Source organism: Calliphora vicina, chromosome 1 (genome assembly GCF_958450345.1).
Source record: "Calliphora vicina chromosome 1, idCalVici1.1, whole genome shotgun sequence".
Taxonomy (NCBI): Eukaryota; Metazoa; Arthropoda; class Insecta; order Diptera; family Calliphoridae; genus Calliphora; species Calliphora vicina.
Window position 1 is genome coordinate 127,885,477 of NC_088780.1, and position 22,344 is coordinate 127,907,820.

At 32.6% G+C, this 22,344-nt stretch overlaps 4 protein-coding genes across 5 annotated transcripts; 2 read left to right on the top strand and 2 right to left on the bottom strand.

The window, feature by feature from the left end:
* The first annotated feature begins 4,401 nt into the window (after positions 1-4,401).
* ATPsynCF6 (ATP synthase, coupling factor 6) lies at positions 4,402-5,196 on the top strand. Its single transcript, XM_065515790.1, has 3 exons — positions 4,402-4,533; positions 4,750-4,901; positions 4,967-5,196. Exons 2-3 carry the CDS (start codon positions 4,750-4,752, stop codon positions 5,130-5,132), a joined length of 318 nt encoding a protein of 105 aa, XP_065371862.1. The 5' UTR covers positions 4,402-4,533; the 3' UTR covers positions 5,133-5,196.
* Positions 5,197-5,349: 153 nt separating this feature from the next.
* DNApol-epsilon255 (DNA polymerase epsilon catalytic subunit 1) lies at positions 5,350-15,253 on the bottom strand. Its single transcript, XM_065515789.1, has 5 exons — positions 15,122-15,253; positions 14,927-15,053; positions 13,842-14,864; positions 6,590-11,844; positions 5,350-5,721 (listed from the first exon to the last, which is right to left on the bottom strand). Exons 1-5 carry the CDS (start codon positions 15,190-15,192, stop codon positions 5,421-5,423), a joined length of 6,777 nt encoding a protein of 2,258 aa, XP_065371861.1. The 5' UTR covers positions 15,193-15,253; the 3' UTR covers positions 5,350-5,420.
* Positions 15,254-16,416: 1,163 nt separating this feature from the next.
* On the top strand, positions 16,417-18,059 carry Rpt5 (26S proteasome regulatory subunit Rpt5). Of its 2 annotated transcripts, XM_065515792.1 has the most exons (3): positions 16,426-16,466; positions 16,547-16,790; positions 16,850-18,059. In XM_065515792.1, the coding sequence occupies exons 2-3, from the start codon at positions 16,584-16,586 to the stop codon at positions 17,924-17,926; spliced, it is 1,284 nt and encodes a 427-aa protein (XP_065371864.1). In that variant the 5' UTR covers positions 16,426-16,466; positions 16,547-16,583; the 3' UTR covers positions 17,927-18,059. The 2 variants fall into 2 exon arrangements, with proteins under 2 accessions (XP_065371863.1, XP_065371864.1); XM_065515791.1 differs by having other exon boundaries at positions 16,417-16,790.
* A 1,607-nt stretch (positions 18,060-19,666) lies between these two features.
* Positions 19,667-20,493, bottom strand: LOC135957252 (cytochrome c oxidase subunit 7A, mitochondrial). Its single transcript, XM_065507969.1, has 3 exons — positions 20,354-20,493; positions 19,858-20,208; positions 19,667-19,793 (listed from the first exon to the last, which is right to left on the bottom strand). The coding sequence occupies exons 1-2, from the start codon at positions 20,369-20,371 to the stop codon at positions 19,963-19,965; spliced, it is 264 nt and encodes an 87-aa protein (XP_065364041.1). The 5' UTR covers positions 20,372-20,493; the 3' UTR covers positions 19,667-19,793; positions 19,858-19,962.
* Between the last annotated feature and the right edge of the window lie 1,851 nt (positions 20,494-22,344).

The window sequence follows — 22,344 nt, forward strand, 5'->3', positions numbered from 1 at the left end:
CAAATCTGTCTTAAATAAATGTCGCACAGTGGTATAGAAAAAAAAGAGAAAAATAAAACTGTAACTTCTAAACGGTTGATAAATGATAATTAAACGCTTTCAGATTGTGGGCAATTTTAATGTTCTAAACCATAGACCATAGAGAGACGAGACGTAATTGTCAAAAATCTAAGTCTATTGTCAAAAACCTAACTCTTGCAACAACAAACTACATGCTAGTCAGTGTATTTTGTTGTTGTATGAGACAAATGATTTGTTGTATTTTTGTTTAACAAATCGGAGTGTCTCGTCTCTATGTAGAATTCTCTATGTTCTAAACATTAATTTTCAACATTAATAGTGTTTATTACAATGCTAGGGTTTGTAAAAGGACGAGTGTAATGTGTGTTTTTCTAGCTTAGGTGGACGTAATTTAAATATAGCTAAATTTTTAAAAAATTTTAAAATTGATCTTTTTCTTAACCATTATTTTATCCATTTAGGAGTTTAATAAACCAACAAAATTATTAACAAAATATGTATAAGTATTTTTAAGTATAACTTTACGATTTTACGTTTTGGTTACTGCAAGAAGAAAACATAAAAAACATCATTATTTAGAATTATCAAATAAAATACGTAAATTTCATTTAATATTAACAAACAAACAGGCAAACAATTTTTGAAAGTATCTACTACTCGTACACATTCATACATTTATGAAACTAATCATGTATTAACCAAAACAAAAGATTTATAATGAAAAACGAAAATATTTTAAACATGTTAAAAACCATATTGTTAACATTTCAAGCAACTACTTAATAGCGGAATGGAATAATATAATATGATATTAATTAAAGAACAAACAAACATTGAAACTTAAACAAAAAAAAATATATTTACTAAAGCATAAAATAACATTTAGTGAAAACATTTCACAAGTGTATATTTATAATTCAAGTTAAATATTTGCAATATTCATTTAAACATAAAACCATAGATAAATACACATAGATCGGAAACTCTCCTGTCAAAGACCTAACTCAGTTGTCAAAAACCTAACTGGTGAGAATATACTAGTTTGACTTATATTCTAGTTCCGCTCTATGTTTATTTCTCTATGCATAAAACACCCCAAAAATAAAAATAAACAAAAAAATGTTGACATAGTAAAAAAACTAAAAACATAAAATACCGAATTAAAAATAAAAGTTTACAGGAATTTTTTGATTGTGAATGAACGTGAGTTAAGGATTATAAATTTTTTGTTTTATTTTTTGGAGAATTGAAAATTACATTTGCGATTAGGCTAAAAGATATAAAACATTTTTTTCGAGTTTAAATAAATAAAAGAAATAAAATTAATTAAAATACTGTGTTTTATTAAATAGTTGGATCCTTCGAAGCTGTTATAAAAAGGATAGCAAAAATGGTTTTTGGACGAAATATCGATTTGTCACCAATTTTGTTTTTATTTTAAAAAGATCCAAAATATAGGTCACTTTGTATAATACGGACTTCGGTAACCTAATTTGAACCTACGTCCATAAGTAGGTTCAAATTAATTAATTTAAATTCACTTCCCAATTTATAAAGAATATATGTATAACACAGGGCAACAAAATCGAACAAAATTTTGGAGGCTTTTTAAACCATTACACTATTTTGATGTATTGTGGTTCCAGTAGTACAAAAATGGTAAAATTTTAAAATTCTATGGATAGATTTTTTTTAAAAATGTTTTTTTTCTAAAATTGTGAATTTTTTTTAAATGTTTCTCCACATAATTTATAATAACTCAAAAACGGTTAGTCCCATATTATTGAAGTAAACTTAGAAAAGTTCAGATTTACATAAACTTTAATCCGGTTATATATTGCGTTTAAACCGCATATAATACCAACAAAATGAAATATCGAAGATAAAAATCGATTGATTCTTTTCGAATTTATTCACAATTAAGTGAATTCGCTCATTTTCACAAAATTTAACGTTTTTGTATGGTATACATACATAAAATTGAGTAGTTAATGTTCTTCTTTCGATTGACATTTTGTCCGTGCTATGTACAAATTTTCACATATACATATATTGCGTTTTAATCGGCTCAGTAGTTTCGGAGTTATAAAAATATCCAATTTTTTTTTTTTTTTAAAAATCATGAAAAATCGAAAACGGCAGAAATTGTTTAGATCTATTGCTTTATTCAGAAATATGAGTGATCACAGATCGAGCTCCTTTATGAGTGATCACAGATCGAGCTCCTTTTCTTGATTAAACGCTTATTGGCCAAGTTATTAGCGAATTTAGATATTTTAAGTTTTTATATAAAACATCGATTTTTGGTCAGAAATATGAGTGATCACAGATCGAGCCCTTTTCTTGATTAAACGCTTATTGGCCAAGTTATTAGCGAATTTAGATATTTTGAGTTTTTATATTAAAAATCTATTTTTGGTCAGAAATATGAGTGATCACAGATCGAGCTCTTTTTCTTGATTAAACGCTTATTTGCCAAGTTATTAGAGAATTTAGATATTTTGAGTTTTAATACAAAAAATCGATTTTTTTGTCAAAAATATGAGAGATCACAGATCAAAAGAATTTTCTTGATTAAACGCTTATTGGCCAAGTTATTAGCGAATTTAGATATTTTGAGTTTTTATATAAAAAATCGATTTTTGTTCTGAAATATGAGTCATCACAGATCGTGATCTTTTTCTTGAAATTCCTGCGATTTTGGATATATCGAATAAAAATTGGGGTGGTCAATTTTTCTTTCAGTAAAAACTTAAATTGGATTATTATGAACATTGAAACAAAAAATTAGCCAAATCGGGGTAGCCGTTTTCCGATTTTTGATAATTCGTAAAAAGTGGGCGTGGTCCATTTTTCATTCCGTAAGAACCTAAGTTGGACTATGACCAACATTTAAAAAAAATTTGTCTAAATCGGTCCGGCCGTTCTCAACTGATGCAATTACCTACGAACGACATTTGATTTTTATTTATATGTATATTTTAAAAATTTGTACATAGCATGGGGAAAATGATTTCAACATTCAACTAATCGAATGAAGAACATTAACTACTCACCAAATTGTACTTTAAAATACAAATTTTAAATATTTTTATTTACACAAAATTTAAAAAAAATGTTTCAATATTGTTTTTTAAAATTAAAAAAAAAAAAATTTCGAAATTTTTTTTAATTGTTTTTTTCAAGTTTTTTAAATTTTTTTTTTAAATTATTAGTGAAAAACAAGTAGGAGAGCTATATTTGAAAGACAAGTTCTAAGAAAAAGACCCTAAGTCTAAGCAATAGAAAAAGCTCTAAGTCCAAAAAACATTTTATCTCGGCAAATACTTATTTTATCATTTTGCTTTTACGCACATATAAACCAAAGAAAAATACCAAAAAAATTGCGTTTACAGAATTCAAAAATATTTACGCAAAAAAAAGTTTGAATGTTTTTTGTCTCTCCTGTAATATTTTAATATATGGTCTTAGAGCCTTTGCATGTTAAGCCAGCGATATGTAGTCCTATGTACAAATTTTGTACCAACAATTGGTCATTTTTAACCCGAATTTTTCACTAAGTCATGTACATAGACAATATGCATATGTAATGAAAAACTTATATCACGGCTTAGAAATCCGGATCCACATATTTCCATCTCTGTGTTTTATACAATATATGTACCTACTGACTGATTCAACATCGCCCAGACCAAACGTCAAAAGGTAGAGACATGAAGTTTGGAATATATGTTCCCCTCATTCTAGAAGAACGAAAATTCGAAGTATTAGGGTGTGAAAACGGTAAAATTCGTAGCCATATATTTTCTAAGCAAATACAGATACAATCAAAATTTAAAATTTCTATTTCAGTTAATTTTCATATAGAAAATCAATTTTTGGTTGAAAATGTAGGTAATCACAGATTACCGTTCTTTTTCTATTTGGACCACTAGCTAGTTACACGTGTAATTCAAATCAATCAGTACCCCCGGTCTTGACAAGACATCAAAACACACAGTGAACATGAATTTGTCTTGTGAGGAAAAAACAAAGTCTGATGTAAAATGTATTTTCACACAAAAATATCGTAATTTTTAAAGATTACAAAGAAAACTATGCAGATGAACATACAGATGTTTTTCCACACAGAAGAACATAAACATAGTTGGGTTTTTAATTCTGTCAATGTTTTGTTCTTGTGCAAACAAACCTATGGCTAGTTAATACGTGGAGTTACAAATTGAGTAACTATACAGAAACAATTACTCTGAAAAATGTATGTTTACCCAAATATTCATTAAAAAATTTAAATTTAAACAATATTTAAAAATAACGAATTATTATCTACATAAACAACTACAGCCAACTTCACTTCCAATAAATTTTCGTCTGGCAACTCTTAACTGTGCTGACAATTGAGTTGTCAAATTTGACAGCGCAAAAAATATACTTGTGCAAGTGAGCGAGTTTTCAGCAATTCGTTTTTTTAGATTCTACAAAAGAAATTAAACGAAACCATAATATAAAAAGGTAATTTTATAATAATTGGTATAAAATGCAACAAATCAATATGTTAAATTTTGCAAAACCATATAAAATATCTAAAAAGTACGGAGTTTCGTTGTGAAAAATTCAAGTTAAAAATCATTACATAACCTTTAATGTTTTTAAGGTTACCGAAAATTAATCAGAAATTTTAAATTCTATTGAAAAAATCAATTATAACTGGTATATTGTTACTTTCAGATGTTGTCCCAAACTATTTTGAATGGTGTACGCGTGTTGCGTGTTGAAGCCCGCCGTAGCATTGGTATCATTGCCCCAGCCATGAGCAAAGCCTCTGATCCAATTCAACAAATTTTCTTGGACAAAGTACGCGAATACAAACAGAAGAGCGCGTAAGTTTTCCAACTGAATTAGTTATTCATAAGGCATTGATTTAATTAAAATGTTTTTATTTCAGTGGTGGCAAGATGGTTGATCCTACCCCCGAAATTGAAAGGGAAATGAAAAATGAATTGGATCGTGTTGCCAAGCAATTCGGTAGTGATGGCAAAACTGATATGGCCAAATTCCCCGAATTCAAATTCCCCGAAGTTAAAGTTGATCCCATCACTTCAACCGCCTAGATTTAAATCTTATTTTCATCTAAAAAACAAATTCCAACTGTGTTGTTAATGTCAGTTCTTAATTGGAGTTATTAATATGGAGGTAGCAAATGAATTGAGCCTTCTTCGCTAGTGATGATTTTAAAAATCATTTATTTTCTTCTGCCAAGCTCAGTTTAAATGATACTTTTTTTGTTGTAACATTTCGAAAATATTTAAAATAAAAACCATTAATAAATATTCGAAAAATAGTTGTAACTTATATTTACAGTTCTTTTGTTTTGCATTTTAAAATACATGTTACATATCTTATCTAGTATTTATAATTTGTTGAACAGTTTCATGCAGCAAATCCATTTTATGGTATTCTGCTACCTTGCGGAAAGTTCTCAGTAATTGATCGATTTCACGTCCTGAGATTAGTGGCGCAAACTCACCAGCACATGTGCAAAATTGTGCCAAGTTCTCTCTTTTTATTTCACTACACCGTGTACAGCGTAAATCCTGCAAAACATATGACATCAGTTTTCTTTGGACAACATCTATGATACGCATTTCAATCTCTTCATTGTCATAGGCCACAAAGCATTGGGCACACAACCAAACGGGGCTGTAAATATATTAATTTGAATAATGAAAGCAAAAATAGATGTACATATCACTTATTAACCACAAGGTAACTAAAAAGCGTTTGCATGATTGCATTATTCTTTAAATAACATTTTTCCAAATCACATAAAAGGCTAATATGTAGCTAGCTTATGTGTCCAAAAATATACAAAAAGGTTTTATTTATAAGCAATTAAATAATAATACTCAATATATCAATTTAACAAAATCAAGATACTTTGTTTTATTAAAATAATATAAACTGTCCTTGAATTTATATCTGATCAACGTTTGAATAGCAAATATTTTACCCAATAGTTACCAATCAATACTATGTATTTGTTTTTTTTTGGATAAACAGAAAGAAAAGTTTTTTATTGCCGATAACATTTAAATGGATGAATCTAGATCTGTAGTAATATAAAATTAACCACATCGAGTGAACCAGCTAATGTGTTTATATAAATTGCACAAAAATCTGTGCCTGTATTATATTGTCACTTGTTATTTAAACAGTTAATGCAGAGGATTCTCGCACTAAAAGCAACGGTAATTTAAAATATGTATTAACCAGAAAGAGCATACATACTTAGAGGAATCTTTACTAATAGTCAGTAGAAAACATACATCTTAAGTTACAAGAGTGCTGTCGCTGATGAGCGATATGTAAAAATTTATGTTAAAAATATAACAAAAAGTTGGTATCAAATAAACTAATAGTTAATGGTTCACCAAAAGATCATTTAATATCTAAATTTTAGATAAAAAATATGAACCGAAATTATGAATGTATTACAATACATAAATCTGGGTCTATTATGTAACCATAAACGCAAATATAAAAATACTACATACATATGTATACTTACATTCCATCCTTCATGGCGCGATGTTTATCTTTACACAAATCCAAATCACGACAATGATTACACGCCTTACAGATGACCTCAGATATAGTATAACTATCGCAAGGATCTTTCCATTCAGCCAAATCGGAAAATTCACCAACACCTACCAAACGCAACATATTTCGACGCAATTCATTTATATCCTCTAACAAACCCTTATCAACACTGAGCACCTTAATAAGAGTACGTATTAAATCCAAACCCGGACTGTGTTTACCTTTGCCATAGTTTTTATGCAATTTTATAATGAAATCAAATGCAGCATGAGAAATATCTTTAATGGCCTGTTGTGTGGTCTTACGTTCGGCTAAAGATTGCATAAACAATGTTAAAAGGGCTTCGAATTTTTCGCGGCACTCATTTTCTTCCGGCAAATGTTCACTGATGGTCCAGTTCAACTCAAGCGACAATTGTTCTTCGTCTTCAGCATTTTCATCATCTTCAGGGGCGCGTGGTACTTCCACGACATCATTGTCGGAATCTTCATTATCGGAATTTTGAGAATCCCTATTTTTTAAACGATCTTCCGTTTGGGCCGCTAATGCGGCTGCAGTAACATCACCAAGTGTCGTCTCATCTATGCCTTTGGGCAAACGACCTCTTATGCCCGAATAATTGGCATGATCTAGCCATAACATAAAGTCCCAACATTGTTCGAAGGACAATTGTATAGAGTGAAACATTTCTTTATTTCTTAAGGACTGCACTACATAGTCCACATAAGCCAAAGCATCAGCGACGGATTTCTTGCCCGAGGACAAAATAATGCGATTAAAGTCGGCGTATATAATGCTGGCTCCTAAACGTTTGAATTCTGCTACAATTCTTAAGAACATTTTTCTCATCAGGTTATTAAGGGACCGTCTTAAGGCAGGATCGTAAAGCAAGGCATTGCTGGATCTTACCCAACGATAGAAGTGAACAATTTGAAAATCGGAGAAAATGTTGCGATTAATCGACACCTCTCTTAGCCAGCCATTAACCATGGAACGCATAACACGAAAAGCTGCAGAGCACAGAGCTGTCTCATCATAACTTGGTAGAGTGGCTGCTGGTACCGTGCCTATCATTTCCTCTAGAGAAGCTTGTGGTATTACATCAAATGTTATGGCTGAGGAAGCACCCTCTAATTCCTGAATCTTTGTCGACTGCAGTAGAGCCGATACAGCCAAACTATCCAGGGCCAATTCTACGCAAACATTTGGATAAAATCCGGATTGATTTTGAACCACAGTAATACTATCCTCAAATTCCGCCAACAATCTGCTGTCATCGGCTTCTCGGCCACCCAAATCAGGTCGAGTGGTAGCAGACCACCATAAAACAAAATTGTGTTTTTGCAACAATCTAGCAAAAAATAGATCGGCTCCAAACAACACCGTATCTGGAGGCATATTGCCCAATGGAACATGGAAATAACGACATTGATCCAACATCAACTCCACAACATTGTTGAGATTTAAAAAATGACGCACCAATGCACGACAACCTTGTCGCTGCCAATCCAAGCCCGACAAAAGGGAAGCATCATCAGATATGTGGATCTGGGCTTGTGCAAAATCTAATAAAATTGGCATGTTATTGCTCAGTTTACGCGCCTCTAAAGCCGTTTGCATGCAAATTACAGTTGGGCCACGTTTTTCTTCCTTGTATGTTGACAACGCCTTTTGTATATGGCGATAAACCTGTTTGACATCTACTTCAATGAATATTTCGAATGTAAAATCTTCTGCTGGTATTTTTTCGGCATCTTCGGGATTTTGTAAATTCTTAATCAAAGCTAATCTCTCGGCGGTATAGAGATTTTTCATGTTAGGCATTTGATTTGTACGTACAGTATCTAAAGCTATAACTATGGCTTTTTTACTCGCCATTAGGAAAATTGACCACACTTCCTTCTTGGCAGTGGGGATATTGTGTTGATACAGGAATATTTTCCTTAGTTTAGCATTAGAGCTTTGTAGGTATTTTATGTGTGCTTGTGACTTTTGTTCTAATTGCTCAATGTTAAAGCTTTCTAAATCTTTAGTGGCCAAACTAGCCAATCTTTTGGATTCCTCACGTTGCACCGCACACAAACAGCCCATGTCCATAAGAGCTCTGAATTCTAAAGACATTTGAGTTTCATAAATACCCTCAATATCGGGAGTTGCAAGATCAGCCAACATTCCCAGGCAATTGTCTTTGAAAACTTGTTCAGGTACACTGTACCGATATAGATTATATACGGGTCGAGAACGTGGCAGTACACGATTTACTTTCTTCCACATTTGGCCTTCTTCGGGTGGAGCTTGGCTTCTTTGATTGACATAGAATATACGAGGTACTATTAATTTTATTTTGTGCAATTCTTCTCCGATCATAGCCCACACTGTGAAGTGTCCTAGATCATCGACGGGTACAATTTGTAATATTTGCCAAACTTGATCTAGCAACGAACGCTGAGCTCTTCGCAGGAATCCACCCAAAGTGGCTGTAGATATGGCCCCCTTAGAGGAGGATCTGTGATCTTGTGCGTTGTTTGCATTATTACTGCGTTGCCTTTTATTTTGTTGTGTGTAGCGTTGTCGTCTTTCCAATTGCCAAGCCCATTTAAGCTTTTGGAATTTAACCCACTCCACTATTTCTTTACGTGTTTTGCCTATGACTGGTGGTTGGCCCAAAGCTTGACGCCAAGACGTATGCTCAGGTTGGCTGGGCTCGTTTTCTTCGTCGTCTGAGTGAGCCCTACGTCGTTTAGTTACTTTAGGCCTGCCATCGGTCGTTTGTTCTACGCCTAATAAGTCTTCCATATCAGCTATATCTACATCTTTCGCTTCACTGTCATTGCTGGATGAAGGCATGGCTGGCTTAGGCTTTGGTCTGGAAGTAAACATTTCGTTGATTCTACGCTGTTTGAAGACATCATTTTTCTCAGAGATTTTTTTGTGTAGCCAATCGGGATGTTGCACTCTGGGCACAGGATTTGATAGACCCTGCAAAGCTGCCGGTATTGTAATAATTTTTTGTATAGCTCCTCCCAAACGTTCAATATAGTAGTTCCAATCTAAAACATCTCGTATGTCAGCATCACCCATAGTATTATCTTTTAGCCAGCGGCGTAGATGATGTCTTCGAACACTGGGTTCGGATTGGAAAATAGCCAAAGGTATTGCTCTTTCGGTGACAGGTGCTCCTTCGGGCTTTCGAGATATAATATATTTACAGGCTAAACCAGCATCTTTAACCATTTGTTCTCCCAAAAATTCAGCTAATCTTTTAGCAGTTGATATAGACGTGGACTTTTGGGCTCCATACTCCTCCAGTTTCTTAGACATAGATTTATTTTCTGAAATCAACTCGAACAATTCCGAATCGGGCAAGTTAGAACCTCGACTATATAAAACATCCAACCAGTAATTCGCCACTTTAGCTACCGAAGCATAACACTCTTCCAAAGTGTTACCAGCCAAAAATGCCTCAAAAACAGAACTCTGGAAATTTTTTATGAGCTGCAATTCACCTCGACGTTTTACTTCGAAGCCCTTTAATTCAGCCAAAGAGCCATCAAAGTTAAACACAGCATATCTTTTCTTCAACTTCTTTCCTTCTTCTTTGGACGCCGGCAAAACCATGGCCAAATAAGGACCATCTACTTCAAAAAATATAGAATTTTCGTCTCTTATGGTATATTCGGGCTGTTCACCAGAATCATCTTTGGCCTTTACCAATTCGTGATATTGGTCATTGGTGAAGTGATCTTTAACCATGGTATTGAGGACCGCATTCGGATAAGAAATATTAATTTTCTTTTTCTTTTCATGCGAAGTCAAAATGGTAAATTCTTGCGGAAAAGAGCCAGGTAAAATACACCAAATACCATCGGTATCCAATTCCAAGGGACGACCCACACGTTCTATGATTTCTCGAGCTTTTGTAATAATATTGGAACCAGTCAAACACACAATGCCAGCCATAGGCATAGAATGCCATCTAGCACCACGACGCATGACATAACCATAGAAAGAATTCAAAATACATTTGTGCGCCAACTGCAACGAATCATACAAAACTTCTCGACCCTTGGCGGCTTTGATTTCCGAGGCATCTGCGGATGCTATAGCAGCACTGACGGCAGCTTTGGCAACTTTAGTTAAGCCTTTGTATTCATAACGACGATCGCGAAAGGCTCTCACAGTGTCCACATAAAAACTGTTTTCCTTTTGGCAAATTGTAGAATTTTTTGTTTCCAATTTAGTAATTTTAGTCTTCCTGTAAGCTTTGCGGCAATAGTCCGATAAACGTTTTTTCTCGTAGGCCGCCTGATCTTCTTTGGAAAGTTCATGAAATGCTCTTTGTGGTCCGCCCGGGAATAATGGTGGAAATTTTTCTGTTTCCAATTGTTGCTGTATTCTTTGAAATTCATTTCTAGAGGCTGGTAACATTTCACCACGCCACATCCAATCCATACTCCTTTTACAGCGAGCACCAGGCCGGTTAAAGTCGCAAGCAGCACAATCAGTATCACTGACCATAGCTGAGGGTTGCAAACGATTGGTTAAAATAATATTTGGATACATAGCGCCCACATCCAAGTGATATATAACAGGCTGTTCCAAACGATTTGGTATATCATGTAAACCTTTTAAGGCTTGACATATCTCCTTATGCACCTCGTCCAGATTGTTAACTGTTTCCAAAGGTATGCCTTCCTCCACCTCCAGAGCATGCTTCAATACACGATCTACATTATCCATTAGTTGTTGAACCATATTGGGATCTAAACGAAAACGACATGGTATATCAGCACGAAATACGCCCGATTCAAGAGCCTCTACATGACCTCCCACATATGTTTCCGAATCTAAAACATGACCCTCATTGGAGAGTTTATTAAGTTCACTTTGTTGCTTGTTTGGATATACAATATTGGCATGATATGCCTGCACCATAAGTAGAGTTTCACAAAGAGTACCAGAACCTTTACGCAAAATTTCGTCCGGTTCCATGGGAATAATAGTATTTAAAGCGAATATAAAGGGATGTACATATTTCATGTACAAATAGTAAGTGGCCACAGCATCCGAAACGGAATAGTTAGAGAGTACTTGTGGCTGTTCTACTGCCATTTTGCACATATCTTCGGGATCTAATTCAACGGGATCATAACGTAATTTTGCTTTGGCAACAGCTTTCAGACCTTGGGAACCAACTGGCAGATAGGAATCACGTCTTACCTGGGGTATAGAATAGACACAATATTCAATTATAATAACAATATTTAAAAATGTAATAAAATGGTTTAACTTAGAAAAGAAATCAACTCTTAGAAGACCTCAGATTGAACTTACACTAATATAAAAAACCTTTAACCAATAACAAATTTTCTGAAAAATTTGTTTTGCAAAAAATAAAGGAAATCTCACATAAAACATTAAAAACTTTTACCAATAAAAAATTTGCTCAAATTTAAAAAAAAAAATAAAATTTTTTGTAGATCTATATTATATTAGAACCAAAGAATTCGGTAGGGCGCAGGCACTTCTACTCTGGGGTATTCGAATACAAAATTCCCTAAAAATATATGTATGTTCTGTGTATAGATTCTAAAATACAGTCATATATATTCGAAATTAAGTTTATGTTTCACTAATTTTATAAATTGTATATGGACATTTCCATTGGCCCGAACGCGACTTATGTACGCTTTTGAAGTGAAAAAATAATGAAATTTGACAAAAATATTTGTTCTAATTTAGTCCACTATGTTTCGTGAAGAATATACATAAATAAATATATACATGGTATCCCGAACAAGACAAAAAATAGAACTCGTTTTAGACTGACTCAAAAAGCTATCAATTGAGAGTTTTCTTGTTTTACAATATTTAGTATGATTTGTAAAGCCACTTATATATCTGACACTCCGATTTGTCAAACAAAAATACAACAAATCATATGTCTGATACAACAACAAAATACATTGACTAGCATGTATTTTTTGCTGCAAGAGTTATGTTTTAATTCGGTTAACTTAGCCGAGCGATTAACTTTTAAGCGAGTTAACCTTTTCGAGATTCTACTGGAATACAAATCAAAATAACATATAAAGCATATTGAGTAAAATTATATAATTATATTCTTTTTCAATTAATACGCCGCCGTTTCAGCTCCATTTAGGGCCTAACTGTCTGGCACACGGCGCCAATTTTGTTTTATATGAAAAACAAAAACTAAATATCAAAAATCACAAAGTTGTAAAAAAGATACATTTAAGATCCCGAACGAGACCCACTTTGAACAACAAAATAAAATGTTTTATGTGATTATTATATACAGTAACTTGTTTTTTAGTTAAAGTCACTAAATTTTGATTTATATTGATATTTTTTCCCACTTTATTAAAACAACCTCGGAGTACTGATAACAAATGATGAATTAGTTACCGGAATGCGACATTGGAACATGAACAAAATCAAAAGACAAATTTACCCTTAATCGAGCTTTGTTCGTTCTCTTTAATTTTTTATAATAATTTGTTGTTGATGGAATGATTTTATAAGATTTTATGATATAAATATGTAAACAATAAATACTAACGAGAAAATTTCATTAAAAGTAGCTAGAGTAAGTTCAATTTTCGTATAACAACTAAGATTACTTAAAAATACAATACACAAGTATTATAATAATTTAGAAATATATGTATTTGATATACATAATTGGTCAATTCACAAGGTCTCTTATCATGTCATATTGTCCTTATATTTCACAATGGTTTTTATTGTTTTTCAAGCAAAAAATGTCCTAAAATAATACTACTCTGTATGCTATGTTTATTGTGTTATAGTAACCAACCAGCAGAGACCTGCGCCGAATGCCTAAGAGTCGGTTAAGCCGAGCTGCCGAGTCGTGATATATTAGGACATTATGACAATATGACTGATAGGAGACCTTGTGAATTGACTAAATGTTAGAAAAATCATTTGTTTATGATAATTTTTATTTCTGGTCACGTTACTACTATTCAATAATACCCGTATTCTTCAGATAACTTATTAATTAGGGAACTATTTACTATTTTTACCATAAGATTGTGTTTGAAAACAAGATGCATATTTAGAAAAAAAAAATAACCTAGAAACTTTCTCATTGCGACCAATGTTGATAAAAGTACAATAAATTTAATCAATAATTAATTAAATTCATAAAAACCAAACAAAATTGTACTTACCCAACATAAACAATCCATATGTATAGATGGTCTACACAAATAAGTGCCTTCTCTTGATTTTGAAAACCCGATCTCTTGCTTCATGTCCAAATCATAAACTGCAGCCCTAGTCTCAACAAAGGGCCAATCGAAAAAGTCACCATTATACGTCACAACGATATGTGGCCGAACTTCCATTAAATGATCAAAAAACTTCTGTATCAAATGCATTTCATTTTCTTCATTAAAAACTATAAAATTTCCCTCAAACTCGGGCTTCGGTGTATACTCGAAATCATCAACATCAGATGAAATGATTTCACGATTTGTGATTAAATAACCCTGACCATCAATCATATAGGAGATCATCATAATTTGATCCGATTGGGCATCTGGAAATTTTAATGGTAATTTGGTAGTTTCAATATCAAAAGCCAAAACTACTGGTTCAGGTCTTTCAAGTATATCGGGACGTGGAGTTATAATGGGCATTTCCATGCCGCCGCTACGACAGCGTATATTATACCATTGACCGCAGAAAATTTTTAAATCTATTGACACGCGAACATGGTAGGGTACATCATGTTCTCTAATATCCATTATGCAATCCATATAATCTAACTGTTTTTTAGCATCTCCACCTTCGCTGGTGCTATTGGCGGCTAAGGAAGAAGCCAACATTTGCAAGTAATATGTATTCGATTTTTCCCTTTCGGTATTTTTTCGTACCGCAGCCATAATTTCGCGACGCACTTTTGTCATGGCCGTTTGATTTAGAAAGGTTATTTTTAGATATTGTTGCTTAAGGCCAGACAAATGATTGGGCAAATCTAAATCTTCTTTATAAACATGTTCGACGTTAACCAATTGTCCTGCATATTTACGACTTATAAAACGAGCTACTTCTATAGCTTGTTTTTCATCAGGTCTTATCAGCAAATACGGTTGGTAGCCAACTGTACATTTAAAACGAGATCCATCCATTTGTATGAAGAACAAATCTAACGCTGCCACCAAGCGACGATCTTCGTCTAACACTTCAGTCTACAATTTAAACAATTTATTCCAAATATTTAAATATTTCAGAAAATTCTAATTTAGCTTACTGTGTGCATATTGATGAGATACCCAGTCCTCTCCACACCATCTTTAACACGATCGAAACCATATTTGGAATCAATTTTATCATTTTCCCTTGACTGCCTGTAACCGGCTTCATTGAAATAGTCATCTCTGTTGGAGGGGTAACCAAACAAATAAATAGTATATGAGTATAGAAATATTAATAAATGTATATTTACCCTTCTGTTCTTGTTTCTGAGAAAAATTTTCCAGTATTTTGTAAAACTTTTTTACCACCACTTGGTTCCATTATTTAAATTTTAATGTAACATTAATTAACAAAAATAACTATAAAAAACAAAACTTTCTGACCTGCAGTTCCTGAAATTGCAATTTCGCAAATTTCTTAAACAAAAGATTGTTTACATTTCGCGCCAAAATCTAACAGCTGACATTAGGTGTTGTCAATTTTCGATTTAAATTTTGAGATATTTTAGTGATAAAATAAAAAAGGTTTTAAACACGAGATACGCTTCATCATGGCAAATGTATGTATTTATACCATTTCCCATGAGTTGTAAGGGTATATAGACTTATATGATTGATAATTAAATTTTTTTCAACAATTTTTTTAACAAAGTTTTTTCTCCCTAATTTAATTTGTTATGAAAGAGTAATACGATTAATATGTCGTCGCTGCGCATGCAAAAACAGCTATGTGCTTTTTAGAACTATTCAATAGAGCAAAAATAATGTTTATTTTGGTTAATATGCTATATTATTAAATATACTTTGTTCCCAACGTATATTTATACTTTATTTGTTCCTTACTTCTCGTCATAAAGTTGTATGAACCTTTGCACAATGTGTTCACATTATTCTTTTTTCCAAAATCATTAAAATTAAAATTAGTTTTGTGCTTATCATAAGTTGCCAAATGTTATTCCAAAATTTTGTATAGAATATAATTTTCTATAAGTAAATTTTTGCAAACCACGACAGTTTTTTTTTTAATTTTTGCATTTCAATCAATTTATAATTCTCTCAATATTTTGGGATGAAATAATTAAAGCGATTATTGTATGTCTCGAAATAAAAACCTGCCCAACATTTTACAACTCTGTATTATTTTGGCATTTTATTGTTGTACAAGGCGTATCTAATAAGGTGACGTCGAAAAGCCAGCTGACTATTTTTTGCTCGATATGTTTTTTCACTTCTATCTGTCAAAGTTTGTTTACATTTCGTTATTAATTTAAATTAACGTTTTTGTTTCTTTTAATAAAAAATATAAAATAGAAGAAAAGTGAATAATTGATAATATAAAAGTGAATGGAGTACTTATTGAAAGTAAATTTCACGTATTTATTTATTTTCACCCCTGTTTTTGATTTTTGCAGTCTGCTGTTGTTTAGCTGTTTGACAGTTAGCAAATAATTTTACAAAAACAAAGTACATGTTGTTTTTGGTAAAGTTGTATTTGTTGTAGAATTGGGTATACCTGTAAGTAAATTTGCCTTGATTGTTGTATCAAAACCGACAACTGTCAAACACCATCACAAAACAAAAATTTACAAGTCATCGGTAAAGCTGAAAAAATTTGCAAAATTTATAAAAAAATATTGTTTAAAGTTAATAAAGATAATAACAGAATTTATATTTAGCTGCATTGAAACTTGTTAAATAAACGATTCATTAATAATGGCCGCAACATTGGAAGACAAATCAATATGGGAAGATGGTGAAGAACTGGGCGAGGAAGTGATGCGTATGTCCACGGATGAAATTGTTAGCAGGACACGCTTGATGGACAATGAGATAAAAATAATGAAGAGTGAGCTTATGCGTATAACCCATGAAATACAGGCTCAAAATGATAAAATTAAGGATAACACTGAAAAAATAAAGGTAAGACAAATGATTGAAGGTCTTTTCGTGGATGATATTGTTATTTTCTCCTATTGTAGGTTAATAAAACATTGCCCTATTTAGTGTCAAATGTTATTGAACTTTTGGATATGGAAGCCCAAGAAGACGAAGATGACGGTGCCGTACAAGTGTTGGACAATCAACGCAAGGGAAAGTGTGCTGTAATTAAAACATCCACACGTCAGGCCTACTTTTTGCCAGTCATTGGTCTTGTAGATGCAGAAAAATTGAAACCTGGTGATTTGGTTGGTGTCAACAAAGATTCCTACTTGATATTAGAGACTTTGCCAGCCGAATACGATGCTCGTGTTAAGGCCATGGAAGTAGATGAACGTCCAACAGAACAGTACTCTGATATTGGTGGTTTGGACAAGCAAATCCAAGAGTTAATTGAAGCTGTCGTTCTGCCCATGACGCATAAAGAAAAATTCAAAAATTTAGGTATTCACCCACCCAAGGGAGTTTTGTTGTATGGACCACCTGGTACGGGAAAAACTCTATTAGCTCGTGCATGTGCCGCTCAAACGAAATCCACATTCTTAAAGTTGGCTGGTCCACAATTGGTGCAGATGTTTATTGGTGATGGTGCCAAATTAGTCAGAGATGCTTTTGCCCTAGCTAAAGAAAAGGCTCCAGCAATTATATTCATTGATGAACTGGATGCTATTGGTACAAAACGTTTCGATTCCGAGAAGGCCGGTGATCGTGAGGTACAACGTACTATGTTGGAGTTGCTTAATCAGCTTGATGGTTTCAGTTCGACTGCCGACATTAAAGTTATTGCTGCCACAAACCGTGTAGACATTTTGGATCCTGCCCTCTTGCGTTCAGGTCGTTTGGATAGGAAAATTGAATTTCCCCATCCTAACGAGGAGGCTCGTGCCCGCATTATGCAAATCCATTCACGTAAAATGAATGTCAGCAGTGATGTTAATTTTGAAGAATTGGCAAGGTCCACTGATGATTTCAATGGTGCCCAATGTAAGGCTGTTTGCGTTGAAGCCGGCATGATTGCTTTGCGTCGTTCAGCAACTCAGGTGACTCATGAAGATTTCATGGATGCCATTATGGAGGTACAAGCCAAGAAGAAGGCCAATTTGAATTATTATGCTTAGTTTCATAACAAGCATACAAAAATCTATATTATCATCTATAAATGTAACATTAAAAATCGCGCTTAAAATTACTACTTTTTTTTAATATAATTATTTTATTATAAAATTAATAAAAAAGAAAACACATAGTAAAGTTTTCGGAATAGGTTTATTTTCCCAGTTAAAAACTTAAACTTAGGGCATTTTTATTAGGACTTTAGTTCACACTATGGATGCCAATCCCTATCCCGGGATTTCCCGAATCCCGAAAAATACCGGGATCCCGGGATTTGTAAAACTCAGTTCCATTTGGCATCCCTAGTTCGCACCTTAAAACGAATCAAGGCAACCATCAGAATTGTTTTAAATGCAGATAAAACAAAATATTTTTGGCAAACTTTCCCTGAGTATTACCTAGCGTTTACACATGCAAGTAACAGTTCGAAAAACACAATACATTCACACTTTTGCACTAACACAAGCACACATGCAGCCACTTACAGCTCACTGCCTAGTGAATTTCGATGGACAGTGATTTTTTGACACTTACTGCAATAAAGTGTCAAAAACACAAACAGAGTTGCCTAACTAAAAAAATTTAAAAAAAATTACTGGATTGTGGTAAAATAATTATTATATTTTTAACTTATTTTATGTATATTTGTAAAAAAAATTGTTTTTTCTCTTCAAATATGAATAAAGAACGCTATTAAATTAATTTAAGAGCACTAATCTCATTAAAGTAATAATAATAATTATTTATAACAATTATTTCCCTACAAATATATGTATGTGGTATCCTAGGCAACTCTTAATAATAATGTGTTTACGTTTTGACGACATTTTTAAAATGAACTTTTACTTGCATGTGTAAACGCTCAAGCAACTTGTAGACATTTCGATGTATTTTCGACATTTTCGATAATAATACGTATTCTCAACTTTCCTCAATCTACTTGCATGTGTAAACGCACCGTTAATATTTTGAACGAATTTCTAATCATACAGTATTAAATGCAATGTGCAAAAATAATTTTAGTTAAGCTCTCGTACACTTAACAGATGATTTACAATTCGAAATGGTGTTTCAAAATTAATCACTTAAATTTTATTTATTCATTTATTTCGTAATATCAAGTCTTTATGGCCAAAATAACAATACTACACAGTAATAATTTCTTGTGTATTTCAGAACTAACAATATAGAACTGAGTATTGCAGTGAGACTTTAACACAGCCCTTTCCGTCCCCGCCTTCACAAATGTGTTGGTCAATTCAATCTATTTTGTAGACATTTATATATATTATATACGGTTTTTTCTTACTATTTTAAACGTCTCAATATTATGTGTTATTTCTTTTTCATTTTGTAATGTTTTTGTGCGATTTACTTTAGTATTTTGTATACGAGTGCAAGAAATGTGATCGAAAAGTTCACTGAAAAATGTTTAAATTGCTTGGGACGGAAAGAGATAGGAATGCACGGACCCTTCATTTGTTTGTGCATTTTGTATGGATAAGTGCAGTGTACTTTTTTAAAAATTTCCATAGGCTGATATTAATAGAAGTATTTCTATCATGTTCTTTAACGGGACCAAAATTTATTGGAATTAGTTTTCAAGATAAAAAGCCTAAATAAATCTTTGAACATAAAAACAATAAATGTAACCCCTTGAACCCACTTGTGGATGAGATAAATATTTTCGTCAAACTAATTTAGCTTTAAAATATGAATTCTAATTAGTAATAAATTTAAAACAATTCTTAGCTAAAAATTTCATATATTTCCATGTTTAAATGCTATTTTTAAGAATGTAAAAGTACTAACATGCAATGCAACATTAATACACATATTTATTTTAAGATACTCCCAAATTGTAAGGGTTCTCTGTAAATGGAAAAATAAAGATAATTAAAAACTTTATTTATCACAAATTTTTAGTAAAACTTACAAATTAAAGGTGTAAAAACACAGAAATACAGGAAATAAGGCTGCTAAAACTGTTTGGTTTATTACTTAAATAAGCTTAACACAATTAATGCCGGATTTCAGACATCTAATCGGTTTTGGGTACAGACAAGTCGAAGAACAATTTGCCCATACCACCAATGCCAACTAAACTGAGGGCAACGGTAAGACGGTACAAGACTTGATCGAATACTGAACCCTTCAAGAAAACGGGTTTGCCATCCTTCTTTTGGAAGTGTTCTTGAACTTTTCTGATTTCGAAATAACCCTTTTCGACTTCAGCTTTGGCTACAGTGCGTTGAGCACCGGAGGTGGTGAAACTGCGTACAACGGCCTAAAATAGAAAATATTCTTTAGTTATCAAAAAAAATATAACCTATCTTACGTAATGTTTTGGATGAGTTTAAAAATAACAGCTTTAAACCTTTATAAAGGGTTTTATTAACAAGTATATTTTAAATATGTATTTTTATACTTACTCTGGATAAATTCAACATATTTTTATAATTTTTTAATTAATTTCCAAAGAGAAAAAGACGAATCGAAATTATTCACCGTTCTATGGTCGAAAAAAAATTCACATTGGACAATATGAAATTGACGTATATATGACATTTGCTCGTTGCTGGAAATATTCATAGTTGTAAAAATTTCGTACCTTTTGAGTGCAACTCTACTACTGGACAAAAATATATATATTGTTACGTTTTTACCTTTTAAAAACAGTGGTTTCTTTCCGTAAAATAAACCAGATACTTTTGCAAATAAAACCAGTTCCGTAGTTTAAAAATTGTAACGTCTCTTTATTTATATAAATTTACACAACAATTTAAATAGTCACACACATTTATATTACACACTTAAAAAAACACACATATGTAGGTAATGTACAAGAATACACTAGTAATACAGTTTATTCTAACTGTCCAACGACTGTAACCCACAGACTTGCGCCGACTAATTTTCACGGCGTCGGCGGCTGTCAGCCGTCTAATGCATTAAACACATTGAAGACAGCAAGCTTCCGACTTCAATCTGTCAAAAATAGAATACACACGTTTATATGAAGTCGATTCTTTTGACGACAGCACAACTTCACGACTTCGTTTGCTGCTGCTGCCCAATTAGTCTAATTTCTATTTTTGTCAACTTCAAAACAGAAATAGTGTTGCTAATATAATAAAAAATGTAAATCAAATTAGTGTTTAAAAAAATATATTTTTTTTATTTAATTAAGTGAAGTTTCTGATAACCATATTGAAATAAATTAATAACAGGTACATAAATTATTACCACATATATATATTTACTCAAAATAATTGTTTAAATATTAATTACTTTGGAATTTTGTATGGTTATTTTTTATTAAAGTAAAAAATTAAAGTGACATCACTGAATTATAAATCTGCTGTTTACTTTGAAGCTGTCGTCTTTAAAAGAATTCAGCGGCTGCCGCACGACTGCAACTTCAGCCAGCAGCATTTGTGTTCGTGAAGTCGTGAAGCCTGCTGTCTTCAATGTGTTTAATACCAAGGAACTTTTATCGAAAACGGTGGCTATTTTCAAGCCGACTTAAGCCGAAAAAAATACGGCGGCGGCGGCTTTGAAAATTTATCGGCGGCTCGGCTCAGCCGCTTACAGCCGTTCGGCGCAGGTCTCTGCTGCAACCTCTGCCACTATTTATACACAGTGTCATCTTCTTTCCAGTAGCATCATGAATTCTAGAGCTTTTAGCAGCTTCAATGTTACTCCCTTTATCATGATAAACGTCAAAATCGTTGTCAAGATAAAAAATTATCAGGTATAGTCCTCATTTATTTGTATTATTGCTTCGTTATGACAAAATTGTTAGTGCTTTTGCTCAGACAACTTTGTCTTGACAACAAACGTCATTAATTGTTATGATAAGTATAGACAGGGAGTTAATGTTAGCAGCTTAAATATTTTGTGTTGCCATACTTATAAACAATGCTAATAATTGTGTGTTACCCCAAAGATGAAGCCTATTGAAACTGGTTAAATTCGGTCCATTATTCCAGCTAGTTGGCCATTTAAATTCTTCTTCTTTTGTGTATTTTCCTACCAATAATTTTATAGCTTAATGACTTTTTTTCTTATTGGGCAAAATGTATGGATTTTTGTTTTGGCTGAACAGCTGTTTCATGGCGTAATGATTATAAGGTGTATGCGTTACGGCAACAAATACAACAATACAAAAACAAATAACTTTTATAGTGTCAAAAACAGTTGCCTAATGTATACAAATTACAGCAACAAATTTGACAAGATGAAAGTGGTAAACAAACTCGAGCAAAAAATAATCAGCTGTTTGATTAATGTCACCTTGTGTATCATTACACCATGAGCTGTTTTATGCTACCATACTTTTATCTTATTTAAATAAGAGAAATTATATACCACTTAATTTTTAGTTAAAATTGCCTAAATATGTATTTAAATACGAAGTAAA